We start from the raw sequence: 27,221 nt of genomic DNA, 5'->3' as shown, positions 1-27,221 counted from the left end.
CTTTATTTTAAACGTTTTATTTTTTGATATTTTTCGCAGTACACACTGAAGATCTTGGTGATGTAGAACAAGGCACCGTAGGCAGCGGTAGTTTTGGTTCTTCTGCTGGACTCTTTGACCAGGATGATGAAAACGATACAATTGGTTTAGAGGGAGGAGAGGTAAATTTATTTAGATTGAGAGAGATACAAACATGTATGGAACCATTAACTTTTAAGTTGTTTTAAGGGTAACCAGATGGGGATAAAGTAACGGCTATGAGCGCTCACTTGCTAAACCCAGGGGCCCCGGAGCAGGCCCAGAAGAAGAAAACATGCATTAAAATATGTCGAAAAAAATTAAAACGCTGATGGTCTCCAGCGATGGAGGACCACTTGCGTCCCTAAACCAGGGGCGTCATGTCTCTGCGTTACACCACTCGTGTTATACCATTTACATAGCTGTATATGAGACCATCAACTTTCAAAGTTGTTTTAAAGGGTTACAATGGTTATGTAGATAGTAGTGAGGATGGGTGTATCCATATTTTAAAACTGGAAATATAGTATTTAAAGTATAGATACATAATGGGAAAGCAAAGTACAATACTGAGACAACTGAGTTCTTTGATACATAAAACATTTGTTTAATCTTATCCTAAAATGAAACCATAGTACTAAAGAATACATATTCAAACAGTGGCCACAAGTATTGTTATATTTAATAGCTAGGATTATCTATACAAAAAGAACTTCTTTTTGGCATGTTTACACTGATACAATGTTTAATGAACCTTACAGTTAGTAGCAGTATTATGACCTTTATGAATATGAAGGTATCTCATAATAATAATTTAATATGTGGGTATCTGTGGTGTATCCACTATAATACAGGTATCTGACAATAAAAGATGTATAATATTAACTACCTGGTATTGTGTTAATGAATAACAACTGTCAATGCTAATTATAGCTATAACATTCAAGAACATGATAAATGCTATTTTTAAACCTTGACATTTGGGGAAAACCCAACAGAATCCCTGTAGAGTACAATAAAGTAGATTCCAGTACAAATCCCCTCCTTTGGGAAATCCTTTTCAGGTGACACCCCTAAGGTAATACACTCCTATGAAAGAAGTGAAGGACTATATATTTTGTTAACACTATGACTAACAACTATTTAAGGGTACACTTTGTAGGATCTTAAAGGGGTCATAACTATTATTACTCATGAGGACTGTAATAAAGCGACACTTTATTAATAACTCGTACACGAAGGCTTAATTTTTATGCAGGGTTTATTCTTTCAATAACGTATGATACTACAATACATATCCTGGAAACACTGATAATAAATTGTAAGGCCTCGCACATAACACCGCCTTCGACCACAATGTCCCTTTCAATGCCGTTTTACGTGATTGGCATTATACAGTAGTGTACAAGCATAATTTGCATATAAGTGTACAAATACCACAACAATAGAGGGCGCACACTTTAACATGGCTCCCTTGCAAACGATACTAGAGATCTTTGCAAAACATAAAATATAATAACATATTACAAACATTAAACAGCACGATCAAGTTATAAAGGCTCCACTGACGGGGATTTGAAACAATAATGAAATTACTTATGATTAAGACTTAAGGTCTATTCAATCAAAGATTATCATCAGTATAGGCGAATCGCCAAAATCCATATTATTCGCAATACATTTTATAAAAGAGCATGGCTAACCATGATTCTAGTATTATCAAGTTCATAAGTTCAATCAACTGGCACCAACTGCACTAGTTTGTGCACAGGTCTTTCCAGCACGGATTGTCGTCGTCCAACGAAGACTGAAACCTTTCTTACGAGCCCGTCGTCGCTTGGATGCAGTGCAATAACCTTGGCTAATTCCCAGATGTTACGTGGAACGTTGTCTCCCTTCAAAAGCACTACGTCGCCAACTTTGAAGTTGCTCTTTGGTGACGTCCACTTTGACCGTGACTGCATTGACGATAAGTATTCTTTTCGCCATCTACACCAAAACTCGTTGGATAAGTGTTGCACTCGTCTCCATCGCCGTCTACAGTACATATCAGCATTCTGAAAGATACCTGGTGGAGGAACTACAACTTTATGTTTTAAGGTTAGAATGTGATTAGGTGTTAGCGGTTCCATTGAATTTGGGTCATTTAAGTTGTTAACAGTAAGGGGCCTGGAATTTACAATGTTCATGACTTCGGAAAGCAACGTACGAAAACATTCATCACCCAACTGGCTACCATGTATGTTGAGTAGAGGAGCCAAAGCATTTCTCACAGTACGAATTTGGCGTTCCCAAATTCCTCCCATATGGCTGGCGGACGGGAAGTTAAATTTGAAATGGATATCACAACCTTGGCCCACAAGATATTTCTTGACCTCGTCTTCATTTACGTTTTGCCATTCATTTCTGGTACCGACAAGATTGGTTCCCCTATCCGAATGTAGTTGTCTGACTGGTCCACGAACACTAACGAACCGTCTTAATGCGTTAATGAACGAATTTGTTTCCAACGTATTTGCCGACTCTAAATGTATAGCCTTCGATGATAAACAAACGAAAAGTACTCCGTACCTTTTTACGAGGCTTCTTCTTTCTTTTATGTTAAAAGGTCCAAATAAATCTACTCCACTGTAGGTAAACGGTGCAGCATCTGAAATCCTCTCAATTGGTAGGTCTGCCATCTTCTGGTTCGATAATTTACCCCTTAACTTGCGGCAGATTACACAACGATGAACCAATTCGCCAACTGTAGATAGACCGTGGATTATCCAATAGCCTCGTTGTCGGACTTCATTTAAGGTTGAAACTTTCCCAGCATGGTTCATCTGCTCATGAAAATGTGAGATAATAAGATTAGTTAAATGACACCTTTTCGGTAAGATCAAGGGATGCTTAACATCAAATGCAAACTTGGAACGTTTTACTCTTCCCCCAACTCTTATAAGTTGGTTTTCATCTAAAAACGGATCTAGTCCATATAGAAAACTTGATCTTTTCAGCTGAACATCTGATTTACGATCCTCTAAACTATTCGTGTTTAACAGCTTACTTAGTAATACTTTCTCATCGTAGAAGTGTTGATCTTGAACATGTTTCAATATTAACTTCTCACTTACTTGAATGTCATCTACGCAAGGTATGGTACAGTCAGAAGAAATCGATTTAAACATGCTACCCTCTTTTATATTAACTTTAGCAGCGTCCATCAGTCGTTTCTTCCACATCAGACATCTAGCGATTACCCTGCGCAACCTGGTCCATGATGAGAAATTATTGCATAAATTAATAAACCATTTCTGAAACAAATCTAAAGATATGCAAGTAGAAAATACACAAGTAGTCTTCCGCATCTCGTCTGAAATGTCAACATCAGCAGTTTCCACACAAGATTCAGCAGTCGGTAATGGCTCATTAGTATGCAAGAAGGGCGGTCCATTTAACCATGTAGAGTTCGTCAGCTGAACAATACTCACTCCCCTTGTACCAGAGTCACTTGGATTAGATGCGGATGGAACGTAATGCCAATCATTGGTACTGGAGTGGTCATGAATTTGTTGTATGCGGTTAGATACAAATACCTTGAACTTTCTTGCTTCATTTCGGATATACCCCAGAACAACTTTGCTGTCACACCAATAATAATGTGTAGCATCGTAAGCCAGTTCTCTCGTTATCAATCCACTCATACGTGCTGATAAGGCTGCGGCAACAAGTTCCAACCTTGGAATGGTAGTGGTTTTGGTTTTTGGTACAATCCTGGATTTACCTAAAAGAAAAGATACGGACACCTGTCCTAGAGTGTTAATTAGTCTGATGTAAGATGATTGAGCATAAGCAAATTCACTTGCGTCTGAGAAAAAATGCATTTCTGCCTTGCTCACGGAACCAAAATCAACCGGTTTAAAACATCGTTTGACCTTAATGTTCTCGATTCCTGATATTATATCATTTCGCCATTTGGCCCACTTATGATACATCTCGTCTGAAAGTGGATCGTCCCAATCAAGCTGAGACATACACAACTCTCGTAGAATCAGTTTTCCAACAATCAATACAGGTGCCAGGAAACCAAACGGATCGTATACTGCACTTAAAGTAGAGAGAATCCCACGGCGAGTGACAGGATTATCTTTAAATTCCATTCGAAACTCGAACGTATCCGTTTCCACGCACCAAACAACACCAAGAGCACGTTCAATAGGTAACTGGTCGTGTAAAGAAATCTCCTTCCAGTCGGTTGCTCTCAAATCTGTGGGAATTGAATTTAACACTTGTCTATTGTTAGTTACCCATTTATGCAATGTTAAACCTGCCTTAGCACACATCTTAGTAGAAGAGTCGATCAATTGAATTGCATCAGCTTCCGATGGAAGAGATTTCAAACCGTCGTCGACGTAAAAGTCATTACGTATGAAGTCAGCAACTGGTTTACCGTATTGAGATTCACCATCATCAGCAGCCTTTCGTAGGCCGAAGTTAGCGACTGCAGGCGAACTCACAGCGCCAAACAGATGAACAGTCATCCTATGTTCGACTATTTCTTCAGAACCGTCCTTCCACCATAGAAATCGAAGAAAGTTACGATCAGGCTCTGAAACGAAAAACTGGTGAAACATTCCTTTCACATCGGCTTGAATAGCAATTGGTTCCTTTCTGAAACGAGTTAAGACTCCAAATAAATTGTTAATCATATCGGGCCCCTGTAATAAACGTTTATTTAATGATGTTCCAGCATACTCGGCTGAACAATCGAATACCACACGAAGTTTTTTCTTTTTCGGGTGATATACACCATGATGGGGAACGTAATTAATTTCACCATTACGCATGTCCAGTTCGTTTACAGGAACCTTCTCTGAACAGTTCTCAAGAACATCTACCATAAAGTTCATGTAGTCATTCTTAAAGGTTGAATTATGATTTAGTTTGTGTTTAAGCTGTTTTAGACGCTTTAAAGCCATGTTACGATTATTCGGCATACCTTCTCTTATCTTAAAGGGCAGAGGCATTTCGTAGTGATCATCTGTACGCTGAACTACATTTGATTCCATGATATCCATGAATTTACGATCATCGGCTGACATTGCAGATTGACCAGGCTTATCGTCATTAAAATCTAGTTCATACATTATCAAAATCATCTCTTTGGCATTAGTTTGATTAACCAAACGATTCTTCGGTGATACAATCGAGTCTTTTTCCGAAGCAACCATGTGATTAGACACCGACACTTCCGGAACCCTTTGGCACATGGTGCCCACGACACCCCATCCAAGAGCTGATAGTTGTCCGTATGGTTCATCTTCTCCACCAGCTATTATGTCTCTAGGTCTAATGGCATTTGGAACATTGTTTCCTATTAACATTGCTATCGGCACATTCTGCATATAAGGAACAATAACAGATGAAATGCGGTTCAAGTGAGTCCACTTACTTGCAACAGCTGGAGTAGGAATTTGGGACCTGGTGGCTGGAATTTGATCTCTAGAAAAAACTGTAGGAATTGGTATCACAGTCTTTCGGTCAAAGCTAACAACTTCCATGTGGCTAAACTTGCGACATGACACGGATGATTTGCTATGCATAGTTGACAGAAGTAGATTGGTTTTATTCCCCTCCAACTTCAGTTTCTCAGCAATGCTATCTGAAATAAAACAAGTATTAGACTGGGGGTCCAAAATACAATAGATTAGAATTTCATTCTGTGGGCATCGAGAACTTCGAAACCAAACAGGCACTATCATAGAAGTATTTGATGATTTACTTGTAACGGAGGTGCACAAAGACGTATTAACAGTGCGTTTATCGTTTTGCTTAAAAATATGCAAGCTTGATAAATGTTTGTTTTTACAATGTTTACATGTTATAGCATTAGAGCACTGGTATGCTAGATGTTCATTAGTCATACCACATCCGTAACATAACTTGTGTTCACACAGATACTGCTTTCGATCACGTCTTGTCAGCTTATTAAAACCTTCGCAGTCATCTATATGATGGTCCTTAGTGCAATACGTACAGAGCATGTTCACTTTGGTGGCAAATGATTGAGATGTTTGTCGGCGTTGATGCTTCTTCTCTGGTTCATCGATCCGTGGTACGGTTGGTTGTTGAATAAACATTGGTATATTGGCTTCATCAGCCCTTGCTCTGACAAAACCTGTAAATATTTCAAAACTTGGAAAAGAGTCAACATTAGCATACGATTGTACAATATTTCGCCACTTATTTTCTATGAAATAAGGTACCTTCTTTATTAGTTTAAGGTTCTCTTGAGGGTAATCTAAAACTCCCAAATCCGGAATCTTTTGTTTAGCTACCACGATTTCGTTAAGAAAATCTGAAAATACTCTAAGACCAGGCGCATCTCTTGGTTGGATCTTTGGCCAACTTTCTAACTTGTACAAAAACGCCTTAGAAATAACAGCATTGTTACCATATCTATTTTTAAGTTCACTACGTGCACGATAATAACCTTCTTCCGACTGCAGTAACATATAGTTACTTATCATAGCTAGCGGCTCTCCTGACAGATGTTGACTTAGTAAGTTCAACTTTTCATTCACTGATACGGCTTTAGATTCAATTAAAGAGGTAAATGCACATTCCCACATGGGGTATTTTAAAGGGTTTCCATCAAACCTTTCCACCCTTACTGTTGGTAATCGTAATGAATCTATTAACTCTTTCATAACCGGTGCTTGTGGCTGATTAAACTGTGGCTGATTAAACTGTGGCTGATTAAACAGTGAAGGTTGCACAAATGGTGACGAAATCGGAAAGTTTTGTGATGAGACTGGCGTCGTGGCTTGACATGCAACACGCTGTGGTGGTAACGTAGTAGCAAGTGATGGTGCAATCTGAAAGTTCATATTTTGTGATGAAACTGGAATCAAGAATTGAGACTCCACACGCTGTGGTGGTAATGAAGTAACAAGTGAATATGGAGTAAACGATGATGGAACTGTAATGTGTTGAGATGGAGTAAACGATATTGTGGATGTTACTCTAACTGGCACAAATGTCGACGGAAGCAACAAAGATGACGTTGCCCGAACAGGCATAGAGTTAGTATTCTTAGTCATTGTAGGTACCGGTATTTGAGCAAAAACACACGTCGGTACAGGAATTGTCATAGCTTCAGGTGCGGTAATTATTGGCAATGATATAGTAGGAACTGTCATATATGAAGTAGATGCAATCGACGACGTAACAACCCCAGGTATTGGCGCATACTGCCCAAATGAAGATACCGTTGTTGGCCGTTTATACGTATTGTAATGTTGTGTTGCAAACGTAGCATCAACTGAATTACGTTCAACGTTCTTCTCGGGAATGTTATCAACATATTGTTGAATATCATCTGTAGATTGTGTAGGTAATTCGTCTAAGTACTCCATAAATGAGGTAACGGATTTAGAATCTAATTGTTTTACCTTACTTAGAACGGCGTCCACCTTGGCAAGTTCCTTTTCCTGCTGAAGTTTCATTAATTTTGTTTCATTATCAAGGTGCAAATGTTTCAACCGCATTTCTTCTTCCGCAAATTCCAGCTCCACTTTAACGGACACCTTTTGTTCTTCCAAGTTCAATAATTTCTCCTTTATGTCAAATCTTGAACTTCTAGCAGAAGAACGAGTTCGCATAGACCGCGTAGATTTGCTGGCTGCACTTGTTCCAAATGAACGAGATGAATTTCTAGATGAATACCGATTTTCCTGTGCCAACTCCTTCCTGTATTGGTTTCCTTTTTCAGTTTGAGCGGGCACCTTCCTCAAATTGTATCCACCTAAACCAAACTTCGAATCGTCTTCCATTCCGCAACACAGAATAAACAATTGGGTTAACAAATTCGATTAGTTTCCGCAACGCAGATAACAATGGCGGCCTCCGCAACACAGAGACAACCTAGATCACCAAATTATTTTGTAACAATTAGCAATCAATTATTATACAGTCCTGATCAGTTTCTGCAACTCAAAAAACAATGGCGGACTTCGCAATCAACTACAGTGGCTTCAATGACTTATAGGTACTTCCTATAACGGCACAATTTATTATTGTAATAAAGCGACACTTTATTAATAACTCGTACACGAAGGCTTAATTTTTATGCAGGGTTTATTCTTTCAATAACGTATGATACTACAATACATATCCTGGAAACACTGATAATAAATTGTAAGGCCTCGCACATAACACCGCCTTCGACCACAATGTCCCTTTCAATGCCGTTTTACGTGATTGGCATTATACAGTAGTGTACAAGCATAATTTGCATATAAGTGTACAAATACCACAACAATAGAGGGCGCACACTTTAACAAGGACCAATAGAGCACAAAAAAACACTCCAGATCCATATAAGGTGTTTGTATCTCAAAGTGAGTTTATACCAATTATATCATTTTGGTTAAAAACTAAGCTTAGCCCAATTTGTGGATACGTCCAAATATGGTATATGATATGATAATTACTGTTTTTTTATTACCATAGTAAAAGAGTAAACTTTTTTGCTATTATTACACTAACACTAGCATTAGGAGTTATAAAATATGGAATAATTAATGACTTGTATATAATTTTTGACAGGTAAAACCTCGAGAACCCCCACCAACAGTCGGAAAATTGGAAGTTGCATTCTCATACAGTGGAGAGGCACGCAGGATGAATATCACAGTCGTTAAAGTTTCAGACGTACCCTCTAAAGATCGAGGAGGCCCAGGAAGCTGTCGTGTCCGTTTGGCACTCATGCCCAGTAAGAGACAAAGGGCAAAGACAAGGATTCGCGAGGGTGAGAATCCAGAATTCAAAGAACTATTTCGCTTCACACGCCTCTTTCCGCATGAATTAGCAAGCACATCAATGAGGTTTCGGTTATTCGGGACCGAGAAAATGCGAAAGGAACAGTTAATTGGCGAATGTGTGACAAAGTTCTCGTCTCTAAATACCAATACAACAACGACGCAGACAATTACAATACCAATCCTGGCCAGGAGCGATACTGTAAGTAAAATCAAGGCGAACATTATAGCAGTTAGTTAATACAGCGTATACCAAATTCACATACAAAAATCTTTTACTTGGTACAAATGTGTGAAAGCTTTTCTGTGTTACCTCAATGTAAAATCTCTGAACAAGCTATTCAAGGTAGCTCAGTCATATCTGCGCATATGTGAACAAGCTATTCAAGGTAGCTCAGTCATATCTGCGCATATGTGAACAAGCTATTCGAGGTAGCTCAGTCATATCTGCGCATATGTGAACAAGCTATTCAAGGTAGCTCAGTCATATCTGCGCATATGTGAACAAGCTATTCGAGGTAGCTTAGTCATATCTGCGCATATGTGAACAAGCTATTCGAGGTAGCTCAGTCATATCTGCGCATATGTGAACAAGCTATTCAAGGTAGCTCAGTCATATCTGCGCATATGTGAACAAGCTATTCGAGGTAGCTCAGTCATATCTGCGCATATGTGAACAAGCTATTCGAGGTAGCTTAGTCATATCTGCGCATATGTGAACAAGCTATTCGAGGTAGCTCAGTCATATCTGCGCATATGTGAACAAGCTATTCGAGGTAGCTTAGTCATATCTGCACATATGTGAACAAGCTATTCGAGGTAGCTCAGCCATATCTGTGCATATGTGAACAAGCTATTTGAGGTAGCTCAGTCATATCTGCACATATGTGAACAAGCTATTCGAGGTAGCTCAACCATATCTGTGCATATGTGAACAAGCTATTCGAGGTAGCTCAGTCATATCTGCGCATATGTGAACAAGCTATTTGAGGTAGCTCAGTCATATCTGCACATATGTGAACAAGCTATTCGAGGTAGCTCAGCCATATCTGTGCATATGTGAACAAGCTATTCGAGGTACGGTAGCTCAGCCATATCTGCACATATGTACATATTGTTCTAATGTACGTGTTTTAACAGCATTTACATTTTACTTGTTTGAATTGTGTATATGTTATTATAACTGGATAAAATTAGGAAATATATATGTAAAAGTTACATTTTTTGTTGTGTGCGTTAATCGGGTATAATTTACTTATTTGTTATTTCATATTCTACTTTCCTTCTGTAAAATTCAACATTTTATTCTTATACAGAGTGGTTCATCATCGCCATATTCTAGTTCATCAGATCTATCACACAGTGAAAGCAACTCGTCATTGCAGTCGTTGCAACATGGCGGTATGCCGGAACTTTTAGTCGGACTTTCTTATAACTCAACGACTGGCCGATTATCAGTTGAAATTCTCAAAGGCAGCCATTTCAAGAATTTGGCTGCAGGCCGTGCACCAGGTAAATATTTTTAAAATTTTTACAACAATGTTTTTAATTTGTGTAAGTTTTTTTTTAATTATTTAGTTTTTATTTCATACTCATCCAACAGCGAGCACAAACTCGCTAATTAAAGGATGGATAAACTATTTTATAGTTTATCATGCTTATAGAATAAGTCTCATTTGAGGCTTAAGAAGTGGAGTTAAAAGACCAATAGGTCAGGATTGAACCCTGGACCTTGGGATTGGAAGGCAAGCATGTTAACCACCACGCTACCTCTACACTACTTTTATGCATAAATGCCTGATTCATATTGCCAGTTAATTTGTGTAACTATTATTGCCATCTCATAATGCTATTAAAATAACTGCATTATTTACCTCTTTGTTGTCTGACTCCCTTTGTCGTCATCGAACAATGTTTGATGGTTTATTTATTAATCTTCAATAACTTAGAATAGTAAGTACGACATATTTAATTTAAGTATGTGTTGTACTTTGTACTTGAAGTTTGTTAGTGAAATATAGGCGTTTTAAGTCACATGTTGGTCACAAAGTGATATTTTAAGTGATTATTAAATGAAATATGCTGGGTAGAAGGGTAGCACATGGTACTGTAATATGTCACAGTATGTATCATAAAGAAATTGAGAGCCTTTCACTTAGATAAGTCTTTTTTTGTTTTTTAAATTGGTAGGCGTATTCTTTATAGTTTTAAGTTCCAATCCAATCAATTTTATATACAATTAAACTGTAAACTGTTTATTATATTAAGATTCGTATGTGCGTGTGTCACTGATGTCGTCGAGTGGGTTTGAGATGACCAAGAGCAAGACGTCGATACGACGAGGCCAGCCTAACCCGACATTCAAAGAGACGTTCATCTTTCAAGTGGCTCAATTTCAGCTTCCTGACGTCACGTTACTCTACACAGTCTTCAACAAACGTGCAATGAAGCGTAAAGAGACTTTAGGCTGGTTCTCAATGGGTCTGCAGAATAGCAGCGAGGAAGAGTTGGCACATTGGAATGAGATGCGAGACTCTAAAGGTCATCAAGTGTGCAGGTGGCACGCCCTTCTTGAACCATAAGGTCAAAGGTCATCAAGTATGCAGTTAACGTGTCCTTGAACCATAAGTTCAAAGGCCATGTGCTACAACCAAAAATGTGCTTTAAAATATCCATAACATACTTTACCCTTTGATGGTGAAGGTCATAGTTCATACCCAATAACTGTTACTTAACACTTGAGGTCAAAGGTGAAAGTTTATCAAATCAATTTCCTATTCCCACCCTTCTTCATATAGGCAGTATTTTGTTTTTGTTTTGTAGTATAAGAATTGGGAAATGTTCGTATTTGTTTGTGTACCAATATTTTAACAAATTTGAGATGGAGAGTAATTGAGGAATAAGTTGAGCACTTACTGCTACATGCACAGCAAGTAGTAAGTTTATGAGAACACACAACCTAACAATATAAACATAGCCAGGTTGTGCATGTCGGTTGAAAATTTTATGATTTATTTTTTCCAATCCTCAATCATATAAATTGACGTATTTATAAATACGTAAACGCGCACATTGCCAGCGTTCGGAAAAAAAAAATAAAAAATTGTCATCGTTGTGTACTTGCACAAGATCCGACTTTAACCAAATTGTACATGCAAAGGATTGGTCGGATTTAATAATTTTGTGTCCTTTTTCTCTGACACGGTAAAATCACGGTCAATCGTTAATGGGGAAATTTTTGACAATTCCGAAACTTGTTTCATCGTTGTGTGTAGTAACTGCAGCTTTACAGTAGGTTTGTTTTAAAGTCTTCTAGCTCATCGGACTCTTCGTTGTTTCTACACGAGCACTGCAAGTAGGTATGTTTTTTACAAGCGTTTTGAGGAGCTTGTAAGCAACCAATCATATACGTCTATTACCATCATGCGAAGATGTGTGTTTAGTTGTTACAGACACATTTTGTGTATTAACAGAAATTTAGAGTAAATTACTAAAGCTTTTGGTTAATACCATGGATAGGATCAAACAGTTTTTAAAAATGTATTTATAAATTTGTACAAAAATATTTATTGATTAATATAATAACGTAGAAAGATATAATGGTTTGAAAATATTTTACCCGGAACTTATAAAATCATTGTTTTCTAAATACCATTTAGAAATTTATTTACATATTTAAACTTATTTTTATTACTTGTATTTGTGTTTATTCTATACCAAAAATTGTTTTATACATATTCTTTATATTTTACATTCATTTAGTTTTGTAAAAAGTGTTTTAAAAAGTTTTATCTTTCAATTCAAAGTCAATATTTGGGTTAGTAGATAATGTTTTGGTTAAAAAGATTTTAAGGTATAGATTTTAAAATTAGAATTTGTTTGTTTTTTTTGCATAAATTCAACGAGTTACAATCAAAGTTTTTAATATTTATTTGCTTTTTTTTGACTCCTTATTAAAGGTGGCAAATTACAAGATGAAAGAAAGTCTTAAATAGTCTTTTGTGGTTGAACAAACAGTTCTGACGTCTGACAAGAGTTGGACTCAGGACTTTGGGTTTGGTAGCCGAGCATCTCAACCACCAAGCATAGACAGGGAAGAGTTAATCAAACTAGTTAAGAAATATTCAAGTAAATTTGGCTTACGGAATTTTGTAATATTATATTGGTGAATATTTTAAGGGTTAACCTTCCAGTTACTGTACTTCCTAAAGCTCTGTCTACACTATCAAACTAGTTTGACAAAAAAAAAGTGTGATGTACCCAAATATGGTAGTGATATACCCAAATATGGTCGTGGTATGACATCATGTCTATATATGGGCATATCACATTTTTTTGAAAGTGTAGACAAGGCTTAATAAGGTAGTTATATCAAAGCCCACGTTTCCTTTTTATTCAGGTGCCTCATACATACAGCTTCACTGTGTACAGTAAGATAGTATGTATCATTAATGACTGTATTAATAATAATACACTGAATATGTATATGCAGTTTCTAACTTGTAATATGTGGCGATTTATTAAATTATTATAACTACATACGGTATGTACGGTGTTATGGATTCTTATGAGGATGCGATGTTTGATCTGAAATTATTTATCTCTCCAGGGGGATAGGATTGTCACAAATGATTGTAAAGTTATAATGAGCTGAGATCACTATCGCCATAGGCCTACATTTAATATGGATTCAAACTCTGCAAGTAGTGGTGTCGTGGCGGACATGATTCCAAACCTCTGTGTAGTGACTATCAAACTTTATGTGACAACAAATGTGATGTGCCCATATATGGACATATCACTACCACATTTAGGCACATCACACTTTTTGTCAAACTAGTTTGAGACGGAGCTTTTAGTCTTCAGACTGACGCTCGAATACCATCATTTTGTTCATAACTTTTATTGGGAAATATAACTGTCTTTGTTTGCATTGTGTATTTTAATTGTTACTGCGAATATTTATGTTTGAACCGATATAGTTTGATTGATTGGGAACGATCTTTGTATCCCTGTTAGTTTTAGTATTCAATTTCAATTGCGGTCACTATTTTGATCCTCCTAGACGGAGCGCGGTTTTCCATACAATTTCCCTTCAAATTCAAATTGCTAGCAAAAAGCTTAATATGGGTGTAGTTCTTCAATTATCGATTGGCCAGCCGACAACAAGCTAAAACCTAACTAAAGTAAATTCGAATAAATACATTGATTTTTAACACATTTCAAAGGGATTATCGGTAACGCATTGATTGTGTAAATCGTTCGAATCAGACTGGAGGCCTACTTCCCATTTTCTCGATAGTGTGAATGAATCATGTACTAAAAGCAAAGATCTTGGCTATAATATAGTACATATTGGAGGAATACGATGTTAATGTCATCATTATACTCTAATGCTCGGTTTAACAAATAATTCCCTAAAGGATTTTAACCCGCAGCCGTGTTTTATCGATATAGCAAAGCCGAGAAAATTGTGACGCGTAAGTTGTTGGTGTGGTGAGGGCGTGTGATCGGAGTGAGATTTTTTCTTCACTTATTATAATATTGAAGAGTGAAGTTAATCTGAAATAATCATTTAATGTAATAATATTATAATTCTCAAGATTAATAAATTAATTTAACAATTTCTTTTTAACAGACTTCAAGAAGAACATTCATATATCAATGAGGGCCCCAGTTGTTGTTGTCATATAATAACTGAATAAATGTGTATATGAATGAATGAATGAATGAATGTAATTTTTACCATCCGGGTCTTTATTTTATACCGATAGGTTTGTTAACAAATTTGCAAATTCAACCTTGATATGTACAATATATATTTTTGCTTATATTCGACTTATCAAAAGTAAAATACAAAATTAAGAATAAATTGAAATTGTATCATCATTAAATTGATATCACAAAAAAAAATAGTATAGGCCTAACCTGAATTTATCGATACAGGTTTCCATCAAATTAAATACCATCTTTAAAATCGTGGTTTTTAATTTGGTGGGACACCGTATAAAAACTATAATATAAATACAATACGTTTACACTATTTTAACATGTTAAATACTGCCCCTTCTTGTACTATATTTTAAAAATCATGTTATTTTTGTGTTCCTGTCGAATTACCAGTTACCGTAAATGAAGGTTGATATAGACGACCTTTAATATCGGCGATAAATGTAACAGATTTACAATCTAATAATTCTAAAAAACATTTATAAGATAATGCCATACTGTATAAAAGCACATAACACATATCAAAAACAGGGCAAGTTTGAGAATAATATCTGGATAATATAAATAAAATATTTCTGTGAATTCCTTTTACACCGAAGGCTATAATTCGCAATTTAGATTTTTTCTATTCTTATAATAATATATACAATTTATAATTTTATTCTAGCTGGCCATTATAAAATTACACAACTTAGATAATTAAATAGCTATGAGAAATTTGAAGATCATATTGGTTATTATATACATATCAAAGATGTCAATCTCCACCCCCCCCCCCCCTCTTCCCCCCCCCCCCCCCCCCACCTCTCTCATCCACCATTAACACCAGATCGGTAAACAATTCAAGATCGTTCGCGCGCTATCTGTGAATTTAGCCATCTTGATCATCGCGTGATCTGGCAACCACCCTCCCCACTCAAATACTTAAATTATAGCTCTACCTCTTTCATTCACCAACCCCTCTGAGTTTTATAGGCCAGCTGTTCTGCTGAAAAAATTGGAAAGAAGTTTTCTTCCAAACCGTTTTCATAAAAAGATCGCGTTGCAGTTTAACATTGGAGGGTTTTAAACCCGTATTTTAAAATCGGTCGTTCTGCTGGCAAGATTAAGAAAACATGGTTTTTTTTATACGGTATTTTAAATCCGTATTCTCCTGCTCGTAGAAACACGCGCTATGAAATTTAGTTTATGTACTATAACAATGTACTTCGATTGTCTATTCGGCCATTCATTGTAATGTACATAAATAATAACATTAATGTATAACATATTTATATTGAATTAATGATATTGAGTGCACACTAATAAGCAATACATTGTTGTAATTGATACTACGTCAAGTAGGTCTATATTCAATAGTTTGTATACGGTACAGTAATAAGTTTTCTACCGTTCAATATGCAGGTATGGCAATCTAACTGATTTCTCCATGATCTGACAAATTAAAACTCGTTATTAAGATATCATCTAAGATATTATTCACCGTATTGTTTATAATCTGCCTATTGGTATATAATATTATACAAATAATGAATGTTTATGAGTGCAATGGTACAAATAATGGCACGAGGTGAATGATGAAAGGTTATATCAACGAGGCAAAGCCGAGTTGATATAACCTTTCATCATTCACCAAGTGCCATTATTTGTACCATTACACGAATACAAAACATTCATTATTTGTTTTATATAACATCTAGACGTTTTTTTTTCGTACACAAAAATGTTTCAAAAAGTACTATTTAACGATCGTTGAATAGTGCGTACTATTGCACGCCATGTGACCCACATTCGTCCAATCAAATGACAGGAATTTATATAGGTGTTATATAAATATAACTATATAACCAGTATAGTATGATGTGGTGATACACAGTTGCATGCCCCGTGTTACGTCATCAGAATGCTGTTCTTATAACACACCCTTTCCGAAATTATTGCCCACCAAACTTGCTACTTGCCCGGTTGTTTTAATCGTCTCTGTACTCAACTTGCGCGCCTTTCGTGGATCTTTATTGATCTTCAACGATGAGTTATCATTATCCAATGAACCTGTTCTCTTCTTAAAGAAGGATCTTCTCGATGGATGAACTGGTTCAGACTGTAAAAGAGAAAATAATGTGACGACAATGACGTAGACGCAACGCAAGCGAGTTGACCAATGACAAGTGACTGAATAATCCATCGCTTGTGATTGATCAAATCTAGTGGGAATTGAACCAAGCTCTTTATGCGAGGTTCCCACTAGAGACGCACCATAACGACGTAACGCAACGTGAGAATTTGACCAATCACAAGCGATGGGTTATTCTAACTGTCGCTTGTCATTGGTCACCTCGCTTGCGTTGCGTCTACGTCCTTGCGTTACGTTCTAGTGGAAACCAAGCGACGTAACGTAACGCAACCTACGCAACGTTAGAAAATGCCCTTTCAATCATTGTGTTTGCCCCCGCCTGCGTGAAATCAAACCTTCGATGTTTGCAGCACTATTGCATCGTCGGTTCCAACTTGTGATTACGCAATACAACACTTTGCGTCGATACGTCGGTGCGTTACGTTGCGTTGCGTTCTATTGGAAACCACGCTTAAAACTTGGTTCCCACTAGAACGTAACGCAAGGACGTAAACGCAACGCAAGCGTTTTAACCAATGACAAGCGAAGTTATAGACATAGACAATTGGCAATCAAACCCGAATAAGCCATCGCTTGTGATTGGTAAATTCACTTGCGTTGCGTTTACGTCCTTGCGTTTGCGTTGCGTCTCTAGTGGGAACCAAGCTTTTAAACGTATAATAGCATAAGTGATTACGCGTAAGAAGTGAGTTCACCAATAACAAGCGACAGTCCAGATGATTCATCGTGTCGGGATTGGTCAAATCAAGTAAAATTTCTTGCGTAGCGCTTACTTCCTTGCGTCGTGCCATGGGAACCAAGCTTATACAATTGATTTATAAGATAAAGATACGGCAGACTGACATATATACTTACAATAGCACTCTTTGCATTTAATTTCAAACACATTAGCTGTGAGGCCAAATCTTTGTCGATGCAAGATAAATCAAAAACCTTCTCTCCAATGATCCTAAGCTGCTGACGGGATTTGTCTTTTCCGAATAACCTAAACCGTAACGCGTACGTCTGCAACATCGCCGGCGTCAAGTTAGTGAAGCGGAACACTTCGTTGAATAAAACGTCTTGTCCCAGGCGTATCCTTGTCTTTCCCCGCTGTAGTTTATCTGGTAGGAGAGCTATCTGGATCCTCACACCCAGTGCACCTCCATGTTCTTTTGCTGGCAAACCAGTGGCCTTTATTATTGCAACACTTAAGCGTTTCTTTTTCTCTTTATACGCAAGTTTGATTTCCAAGTCTCCAACAATTTCTGGTTCCTGTAATAAATGGTGAAACGTCGTTAGAGGATGCAAAGTTCATTATCAGCTGTAAAGCTCTGTCTACATCATCAAACTTTATGTGACAAAAAAATTTGATGTGCCCATATATGGATATGATGACATCATACCACACATCATCAAATTGTATAAAAAAAAGTTGAACATGTTCAACTTTTTTTGATGTAGTCTATCAAAAAGTTGTCAAATTTTTATATTGACCAATCACAGTGTGTTATTTTTTTGATCAAATTTATTAAATCGAGCTCGCTCTCTCCGTATTTTTGTTTCTTGAAAAAATGTCTTCGCGACGATTGTCAACCGAAGAAAATGAAAAGTTTATTTCCCTGCTATTTGGTTCCCCCTGTTTGTGGGATACCAAATGCAGGGCCTACCATGATAGGGTCAAACGACAGCAAGCTGTCCAACAAATTGGAAAACAATTTGATCCGGAAATGCCTGGTAAACACTATTTTATTTAGTCATTATACAGATAGCGCATAGTAGGCTTAGCCCCTAGCTCTCGATACATTAGTTACGTAACTAAGTACACGTACGTCCCTAGAGTACGCTCCGCCCCGCGACGACCCATAAATAGGTCAACCACCCTTGACGTTCGACCTGCGACCTTGCACGCATATCAATTTATTCTTCCGACGGCGGTGGTGGGATAAAGCATCGCATTGCCTCCTCTCTCGCAAGCTACACCACACGCGGAACACTAGCTAGGCCTAGGCCGCCTATCTATATACTCTCTAGCCTAGGGCCTAGCTAGCCTACGTATTACCATGCATGGAGGAATTATTTCAAAATATTTTAAAATAATTCCTCCAGGACCATTCGCCAACTAGGCCTAGGCTAGCCTAATCTGATCAGGAGTAATAGGCCTAGCCTAGGCTAGAGGCCTAGCTAGGCTAGCTAGGCTAGGGCCTAGGCTAGGCCTAGATTGATTTTTTTTTTCCATTATGAATCCAACAAACTAGGCTAGGCCTAGCTAGGGCCTAGTATTACTTAGTAGGCTAGGCCCTACTTACAGAGTTACAGTATTCCCCGCGTTAGAGACTCTCTTTTAACAAGGAGAAATACGGCGGTAGGGCCTAGACTAGGCTATATAGTAGGCTTGGTCTACTAGGGCTAGCCTAGGCCTAACTAGATAGGGTATGCTTAGCTAGGAATGATTATATGAGTGAATAATATTTATAGTTATTTATTATACTGGGCTAGGCCTAATTTAATTATTATAATAACTACTACTCCTACTTCTAAACTACTACTCACTCTAAATAACGACTACTAGAGTAGGCCTCTTTTTTTAGGCCTAAGAAAGTAGCCTAGTTAGTATATACTATAAGTAGGGCCTATTAATTATTATTAACATGTAAGGACTTAGGGCCTATGTTTTAATTAATTAGAGTAGGCCTAGGCCTAATTTTACCTAATAACTACTAGGCTAGAGTAGGCCTCTTTTTTTTAGGCCCAAGAAAGTAGCCTAGTTACTAGTTAGTATAAGTAGGGCCTATAAATTATTATATAGTATGTAAGGACTTAACTTTATTATCTAGGTAAGACCATATGTTTATTCCCTGTTTATTAAATGTTTAATCTAGTATGTATGTACTGTATGAAGGAAAATATATGAATGTGAATAATGATTAATAATTAGGCTAATATATAAATAAATGAATAGTAGGCCTACTATAACATCATATTTACCACATTTATTACATTTTTTTATTCACAGAAACTGAAGTAAAAAACAAAATCAACGCACTGCGGACATATTATCGGTGTGAGAAAAGAAAAGAGAAAGAAAGCAAGACTAGTGGGAGTGGGTCGTTAAATTGCTACACATCAAGATGGCCCTTTTTTACAAGCCTATCCTTCTTGGCAGATCATGTAACTCCAAGAAAATCAACATCATCTGTAAGTTGTTTTTTTTTTATAGGTGAGGGTTAAGATTGGTCCTTAAAGTTTTTAATGGTCAATTATATTGCCATGGAAGAGGTTGCACTTCATTTACATAGTGACAAAATTGTTCTCTAATATCTTTAGCAATTGATGTACTATTATTGCTGCCTTGACTATCTAAGTTCTGAAGCTTTGATACTGCTTCCGCTGACATTTCCTCCCCATTTGCCCTTAAGTAATTGTGCAGCACACATGTGCATAGCACAACCTTCTGGCAATTAGACGGGACTAGCATTATTTTAGAGTGAAAGATTCTGAATCGGTTAGCAAGATGTCCAAATACATTCTCTACTACTCGGCGGCCCCGGCTTAACCTGTAATTGTAGGCTCTCTTCTCCCTTGATAATCCTCTTTGAGGGTATGGCTTCATGATGTTCCTGTGTAGAGGAAAGGCATCATCGGCAAGTATGACATGAGGTGTTACTATGTCAGATCCTGGCAACTTGCAAGGTTCTGGAATATTTAGCATGTTGCTTTCCGATGTCAGTGCCTGCCAAAGCGTTGAATTTCGCAGCACACCGCCATCACTTATCCTTCCGTTGCATCCAACATCAATGTATAGAAATCTATAGTTAGCATCCACTAATGCCATCAAGACGATAGAGTGGGTCCCCTTGTAATTATAATAGAATGAACCAGACTTGGGAGGACACTGCATAGTGATATGCTTTCCATCGATGGACCCAATACAATTGGGAAACTGCCATTTTTGGAAATAGTCATTGGAAACTTTTCTCCACTCATCTTGTGTTGATGGAGTCTAAAAAAAGATTAAAATTAAAATGTATACAGAATGTATTATTATTAATATATTTTATTTTTAGATGAACCCATGTATCTCAGAGCCAAGCCAGGAACAACTTAATTCAGATTCCCCTCTACAAGAATTTCCCCCTCTACAAGAATTTCCCCCTCTATCAGAATTTCTCCCTCTATCAGAACTTCCCTCTCTACCAGAATTGTCCCTCCTACCACCAGTTTCAGCAATTCCCCCTCCATTAAAAAAATCCAAAAAAGAAAAAAGGTCAAATCAAGATGATGAACTAATAAATAAATCACTTCAAGTCTTGCTGTCAGCTGATAATAATGGTCCAGAAGAACGTTTTGGAAGCTATGTGGCCGCTGAACTTAAGAGAATTGGAGATCGCAAAAAAATTAACCTAATTAAATTAAAAATTCAGGAAATTATTTGTCAATCCGAAGACTAATATAATAAATTAAAGACACTTTTTACTAAATTTTTTTAATCTAATTTTAAAGATATATTGTCCCCATGCCATTTTAATATTACATAATAGTTATTCCCTTTGGCCAAAAAAAGTGTTTTACCTGAAAAAACTGTAATTTAAAGCAAAAAATAGTCAATTTGTCTGTCAGAATATGGGGTTTTTGTTAAAAAATACAATATGAGCCTATTACAAAATTTGAAAAATAAGTTGATTTTAATAGTCTGCTATAAATACAAGCATGCATTGCGCGTAGATAGATATCTTTGTTTTGCTTCTGTGATACACCCACTTGGTGTGATATCGTAAAGGAAATGATCTGGTTTAAGGTTTTTAAATAAGTTTTTAAATATAAGTTGCAGTGAAAGTGTCTTTAACAAATTCGACTTCTTAATTATTAATTTTATTTTAAAGTATTTAATGAGAACAGGTAAGGGTGGAGTGCAATAAATTGATAAAAATGTTATTTTTATGGAATGCGTCAATAAAGTGTTTTTGCACATTATAGGTGTTCTGTTTTATTGTACTACCATGATGACTTTATCATACAGTATTGAGAAAGTAGATATTTTTTAATGTGTTTGACAGTTTTTTTGAAAGCGATGGCTTACCTTCATGTACTCATCTTTTAGGCTGTCATATATTGCCTCGCATACTTCAGGTATCAACTTGCTGATAGACTGCTTAGAAATGCGATGTTGATAGGCCAAGCTTGTGTAAGATTCTCCTGAAATAAAATATTAATGTAAAGTACTAAAAGTTATACAATGAAGCAACTACGCCAGGTAACAGATTAAACTGAAGTAGAGGATTGGCCATTATTACTATTTTATAATAAAATTAATACTTACCAGTGGCCAGGAACCTCAAAGTTACACTTAAACGATGGTGTGCTGGGATTGCTTCCCGAAAGACTGTGTCCTTCCTACTAATAGTAGGCCCCACAAGTTTCAATAAGTGATCAAATAGTATGTGATCCATTCGTATATAATTCTCAAACCCTTTTCTGTCTTCCGTTCTTAACTCTCTCATTAGTGTCTCGCATGCTCCCAATTCATTTCTTCTCGCAAGCCAAGGTTTAATCCACATCCTCTTTTCTTTTTTCTTTTCTTCATTCTCTCTCTTTCTTTTTAACATAATACCAGTAATGAGACACACAGCAGCCACCTTCTCCTGCTCCATCTTTCTACTATTTGATTAAATTTGATATTAAAAAATTTGATAGTGTAGACGTTTAAAATTATGAAACACCTTTTGACCAATAAAAAAACACTAAAAGTCATACCAACCAATCAGATTTGTTAATTACGTTTCATCAAAGTGCATCAAATTATTGATGTATTTTGACGATATTGTTTCATCAAATTTTATTTGATACTTTTTTGATAAATTTTGATGATGTAGACAGAGCTTAAGAACGAATGTTCATTTTAGTGTAAAATTGGATTAGAGGTCCTTACCGGTGGCTTATGGGTAATTTCAGAACTCGGCGTACTGGTGCTAATGGTTTCACTTCGAGGTCTTGCTTGTGGTTCTATTTCAGTCGCTGTGGTACAAAAAATAAATTACCAAAAACATTGTATGAGCAAAAAGACAGTATAATTTGTATTGGGGACATATAGTAGATTGGTGATATTTACAAATTTGTGACAAAGTTTGGTGACATTTATGGTACAGTTAGGTGATATAAGTCAATGACATTTACAGTTTGGTGATTTAGTTTGGTAACATTTACAGTTTAGCGACATTTACAGTTTGGTGACATTTACAGTTTGGTGACAATTACAGTTAGGTGATATAATTTAGTGACATTTACAGTTAGGTGATATAATTTAGTGACATTTACAGTTTAGCAACATTTACAGTTTGGTGATGTAGTTTGGTGACATTTACAGTTTGGTGATATAATTTAGTGACATTTACAGTTTGGTGACATTTACAGTTTGGTGATATAATTTAGTGACATTTACAGTTTGGTGATATAGTTTGGTGACATTTACAGTTTGGTGATATAATTTAGTGACATTTACAGTTTGGTGATATAGTTTGGTAACATTTACAGTTTGGTGATATAGTTTGGTAACATTTACAGTTTAGTGACATTTACAGTTTGGTGATATAGTTTGGTAACATTTACAGTTTGGTGATATAGTTTGGTAACATTTACAGTTTAGTGACATTTACAGTTTGGTGATATAGTTTGGTGACATTTAAAGTTTGGCAACATTTATAATTATTGGTGAGATTTTAGTGATATTTACAGTTTGGTGATGTAGTTTGGTGACATTTACATTTTGGGGATATAGGTTGGCGACATTTACAGTTTAGCGACATTTAAAGTTTGGTGGTGACGTTTATAATTTGGTGAGAATTTGACATTTACCGTTTGGTGATATAGTTTGGTAATATTTACAGTTTGGTGACATTTACAGTTTGGTGACATTTACAGTTTGGTGACATTTACAGTTTGGTGATATTTACAGTTTGGTGGCATTTACAGTTTGGTGACATTTACAGTTTGGTGACATTTACAGTTTGGTGACATTTACAGTTTGGTGACATTTACAGTTTGGTGACATTTACAGTTTGGTGACATTTACAGTTTGGTGATATTTACAGTTTGGTGACATTTACAGTTTGGTGACATTTACAGTTTGGTGACATTTACAGTTTGGTGACATTTACAGTTCGGTGATATAGTCTTGTGACATTTACAGTTTGGTGATAGTTCGGTGACATTTACGCAGAAGGTGGTCGTTTGTTTGCTTTGATAGGCCTATGCTTAATGTTTTTTTAACGATTCCTAAAACTGATAAATCGAACGAAAATATTGTTGTTTTTATTTATCAGTAAACGTCTTTTCATTTATTCACGTTAGTATAGTTAATACTGCGTCAACTCAGCATGTATTACTTAAGTTTGGTCATTGTGTTCAAAGTGACTTTTGGATTTGAAAAAAACAACAATGCGGGATATGAACCGCAGAGGCTCTGGCATTTACGGTTATTATTTAAACTCTTATTGAGCCGAACCGTCTGCCAACTAGACAAATAGTTTTTATTTAATAGAAAGTACCATGGCCTTGCAAATGAATTCAGTTCAAATATTTCTTTTCGTAGATACAATAATGCGAGCTGTTTATCCATTAATAATTCAATATCATTATACTTTATTTAAGGATATCACTATAGATATTTGTATAGGATTAATGAAAGCAGATCTCTATAGGTAAATACAGTATTGGAAAGATGCCTCCGCTGTCACTTCTATACGTTAAGTTCAATTTTGTTCAGAACAACGAAATATAACTTTCTCTTAAATGTTTAGTACGTAGGCCTGTCGTGTCTCATCGCACGTGATTGTTGTTCATTTCTAGGACTGCAAAACGTACTATTGTCTTAAATATTTATTGGAAATATAGGCATAAGAAGGTTGTTTTGTTTTTATAAGAAACAATTAGGCTTAGCACAATGTGGTTAAAACTGTTTTAGCGTCAAGTTGAAAGTATTATAGCCCCGGCCGTGCGTAATACACGGAGGCGGATCCAGGATTTTTAAACGGGAGCTTACAATTCAATATTGATAGTCTGTCAAATATAGATTTATATCTAATTTTATTTTAGCTGTCAAAAGGGGGTGTGTACGCGCGCCCCTATCCTAAGGTATATGCCGTTTTCTTTCTGAATAAGACGAAAGTATTATTTGTATAGTCCTAAACCGTCTAAAATATCAAATGTCTCTTAAAAAGTAAAACATTACGATTACCTGACGCGTCCTCTGCAAAGGATGTGGTAGCCTCTGTAACCGGGTCTACCGTGCCTTCAAAATGACCTGAATCTTTACTGGTAGCGATTGACACCTTCTCCTCCTCGTCTTCGTCTTTTAACAATGCCGGATTATCAAGCTCAAACGGTGGTTCCACTATCCAACTTTCTAAGTTAATTTCGGTACCATCTGAATCAGAATCATCAGATCTAGGCCTAGCAGCTCGTTTACGCACCGTTGTTGATTTCTTACCAAATATGGACAAACCTTCGAAACCTAGTGGGAAGTGCTTACAGCAAGTGAGACATGCCATGCTGTAGGCCTACAAATGTTATACTGAATAAAAGTTTACCGAATCTCAACAACCTCTACTTATACGAAACTATTTCGTAAATCTCAAATAAGTCTCATTGACCCCGTCATCGAACGTTGTGCGATTGTTAAATCTCTTTATTCTTTACGACATGGTTTCTAGCTGCCTAATACTTTCTTTACAATTTAAACAATGGCTCATGCAAATTTCTCTACAAAATTACTGAAGCACTGCACAATCGTGATTATGGTTCGGTTACTGAGTTTTTATTCATACTAAGTTGCATTCTGAACTTGTCACTGTTTAAAAGTCAAGGACTACTTTTTAAGTCATAACCCCTGACATTAGTTTGAGGTTGACTATAATCTTTTTCTTTTCATTCTGAAAACTTATTAGTTATTCAGTAGAACATTCGTAGGCCTACAGCATGGCATGTCTCACTTGCTGTAAGCACTTATTTATTTCAATTTACATTCAATAGTAAGTAGCCCGCCATTAACAAAGTAAAAAAAAAACGACCAAAGCAAGATCAATCTTTAATCTACTATTAAACGAAAAAAAAAAAACCATTCAAGATCAATTCAATACACTAACGTTTGCTCCAAACATTTAGCTTTAGATACAGACAATGATTAAAGTTTAATGAATTAAGACATAAATTAAACTAGAAGCGCACTCAGAGCGCGCAGATCGTCGCTCATGCATGAACATTTAAAAACTTGTTCCCATAAAACCCTCCTTTAAAATCAGGCATATAACTTTTTGAGTAATCCTGCTAACTAACATATAGAAAGAAAGAAACACAAACACACGAGATCGATCACATAACCTCTCGCAATTCTGGCGGAAGTAGCAATAGTTGTCTTATCCGCAAATTAATCTATGTTCTTTTTTCCTCTTGTGGTAAACAACCACTTGTAAACTTCTGACAATGGGTATATATATATATATATATATATATATAAATGATTTTTTTCCAATCAGCATGATGTAAAAAAGTAATTAACTGTACATTGTTTTCCATTATAAGATGTTTTCCATGTATTACTTGCTTTATAGCCATTTAAAGTTTCAATGATAACATTGATTAACACGTATGGAAAAAATATTTAAACAGTAAAAACGTTTGTACATATTGTGTTTGAAGGATATAATGTGTTACAGTGTGTTTATAAAATTATATTATCATGATATCAATTGTAACCGAGTTGAAAAGCATCGTTATGTAGACATAGTGTCACGTTTGAACAAGCACAAATGCGTTTGTTGGTAAGAAGTTATTTCTGTAACTTAACTTTCAAACCAACTTGGTGGCGCTAGTCCACATTTTCCTTTTTTTGTAATCATTTGTTATTGATCGAAAATATATGGAATATAGTATACATAAACTCGCAGGTCAGGTTCTGCTTACACTGTGTATTTCAGAAAAAATTATACATGAAGATGAACAAGAAAATACTATACAAATGTTGAAAAGCGATTAAAAATACTAACTACAAGTAGACACACAACAATCGCAGGAATCTATTATTTCTTGAGTAAACACCGGGCCGACTTTAAAATTCAAAACACGAACACTACACGTGCAAATTTCCACGATATAATATGCCATTAGAGGTCTATGTACTAGATAGAGATGAAAGCTGGTTATATTCCGTCCCAAATAAAGTAAAACGGGCTGAATTGGGATTCTCTCAGACAATAAACATCATTCAGAAGCAGTAATTGGTAAGATATAGGCAACGTAACAACAGGACACTGAGCCCGCCTTGCCAAGATATAGGAACTCGTAACAGTCATTCGATCTCATGTCTGGCTGCGACAAATACCAACAATACTGTACCATGTACATATTCTCCGCGGTGTCTGTTAAGCGTTGTGTCGCAGTCACAGATAAACCCTTTGATCGGCGCTCAGCATCCTGTTGATAGATTGCCTTGGTATAAGATATACATATACGATCTTATGCCATTAATAATGGATTCGTCAACGACGGGATAATATCATACA

At 36.3% G+C, this 27,221-nt stretch overlaps 3 protein-coding genes across 10 annotated transcripts in view; 2 read left to right on the top strand and 1 right to left on the bottom strand.

Moving 5' to 3' along the window:
- LOC140061190 (synaptotagmin-14-like) overlaps positions 1 to 13,307 on the top strand; it is a 43,397-nt gene extending 30,090 nt beyond the window's left edge. For all 5 annotated transcript variants that reach the window (XM_072107684.1, XM_072107682.1, XM_072107683.1 and 2 more), the window contains 4 exons: positions 40 to 161; positions 8,611 to 9,024; positions 10,139 to 10,334; positions 11,091 to 13,307. In XM_072107684.1, the coding sequence (XP_071963785.1) occupies positions 40 to 161; positions 8,611 to 9,024; positions 10,139 to 10,334; positions 11,091 to 11,404 (1,046 nt within the window). In that variant the 3' untranslated portion in view covers positions 11,405 to 13,307. The remainder of the gene's footprint in view (positions 1 to 39; positions 162 to 8,610; positions 9,025 to 10,138; positions 10,335 to 11,090) is intronic.
- A 2,063-nt stretch (positions 13,308 to 15,370) lies between these two features.
- LOC140060101 (uncharacterized) lies at positions 15,371 to 25,330 on the bottom strand. Of its 2 annotated transcripts, none has more exons than XM_072106172.1 (4): positions 24,899 to 25,330; positions 22,595 to 22,680; positions 17,542 to 17,940; positions 15,371 to 16,653 (listed from the first exon to the last, which is right to left on the bottom strand). In XM_072106172.1, the coding sequence occupies exons 1-4, from the start codon at positions 25,209 to 25,211 to the stop codon at positions 16,465 to 16,467; spliced, it is 987 nt and encodes a 328-aa protein (XP_071962273.1). In that variant the 5' UTR covers positions 25,212 to 25,330; the 3' UTR covers positions 15,371 to 16,464. The 2 variants fall into 2 exon arrangements, with proteins under 2 accessions (XP_071962273.1, XP_071962272.1); XM_072106171.1 differs by lacking the exons at positions 15,371 to 16,653; positions 17,542 to 17,940; positions 24,899 to 25,330 and adding exons at positions 19,857 to 20,668; positions 21,746 to 21,861; positions 21,986 to 22,323.
- Positions 18,225 to 21,639, top strand: LOC140060102 (uncharacterized). Of its 3 annotated transcripts, none has more exons than XM_072106174.1 (3): positions 18,225 to 18,402; positions 19,682 to 19,863; positions 20,733 to 21,639. In XM_072106174.1, the coding sequence occupies exons 1-3, from the start codon at positions 18,240 to 18,242 to the stop codon at positions 21,114 to 21,116; spliced, it is 729 nt and encodes a 242-aa protein (XP_071962275.1). In that variant the 5' UTR covers positions 18,225 to 18,239; the 3' UTR covers positions 21,117 to 21,639. The 3 variants fall into 3 exon arrangements, 1 of the variants encoding a protein (XP_071962275.1); XR_011847280.1 differs by lacking the exon at positions 18,225 to 18,402 and adding an exon at positions 18,606 to 18,782 and having other exon boundaries at positions 19,084 to 19,863; XR_011847281.1 differs by lacking the exon at positions 18,225 to 18,402 and adding an exon at positions 18,659 to 18,730.
- Positions 25,331 to 27,221: the final 1,891 nt, after the last annotated feature.

The sequence above is a fragment of the Antedon mediterranea genome, chromosome 10 (assembly GCF_964355755.1).
Source record: "Antedon mediterranea chromosome 10, ecAntMedi1.1, whole genome shotgun sequence".
Classification (NCBI taxonomy): domain Eukaryota; kingdom Metazoa; phylum Echinodermata; class Crinoidea; order Comatulida; family Antedonidae; genus Antedon; species Antedon mediterranea.
The sequence above is the reverse complement of the archived record's forward strand: the minus strand, read 5'-3'. Positions and strand labels throughout refer to the sequence as shown.

What these genes read in the sequence shown, in the direction of transcription:
- LOC140060101 (XM_072106171.1), bottom strand. Translation starts at nt 22,316, where the DNA reads ATGGAGCAGGAGAAGGTGGCTGCTGTGTGTCTCATTACTGGTATTATG. An exon ending in TTTGAGGTTCCTGGCCACTG is followed by an intron (nt 21,862 to 21,985) that starts GTAAGTATTAAT and finishes ATTTTATTTCAG; the next exon opens with GAGAATCTTACACAAGCTTG. An exon ending in TAAAAGATGAGTACATGAAG is followed by an intron (nt 20,669 to 21,745) that starts GTAAGCCATCGC and finishes ATCTTTTTTTAG; the next exon opens with ACTCCATCAACACAAGATGA.
- LOC140060102 (XM_072106174.1), top strand. Translation starts at nt 18,240, where the DNA reads ATGTCTTCGCGACGATTGTCAACCGAAGAAAATGAAAAGTTTATTTCC. An exon ending in ATTTGATCCGGAAATGCCTG is followed by an intron (nt 18,403 to 19,681) that starts GTAAACACTATT and finishes TTTTATTCACAG; the next exon opens with AAACTGAAGTAAAAAACAAA. An exon ending in CAAGAAAATCAACATCATCT is followed by an intron (nt 19,864 to 20,732) that starts GTAAGTTGTTTT and finishes TTTTATTTTTAG; the next exon opens with ATGAACCCATGTATCTCAGA.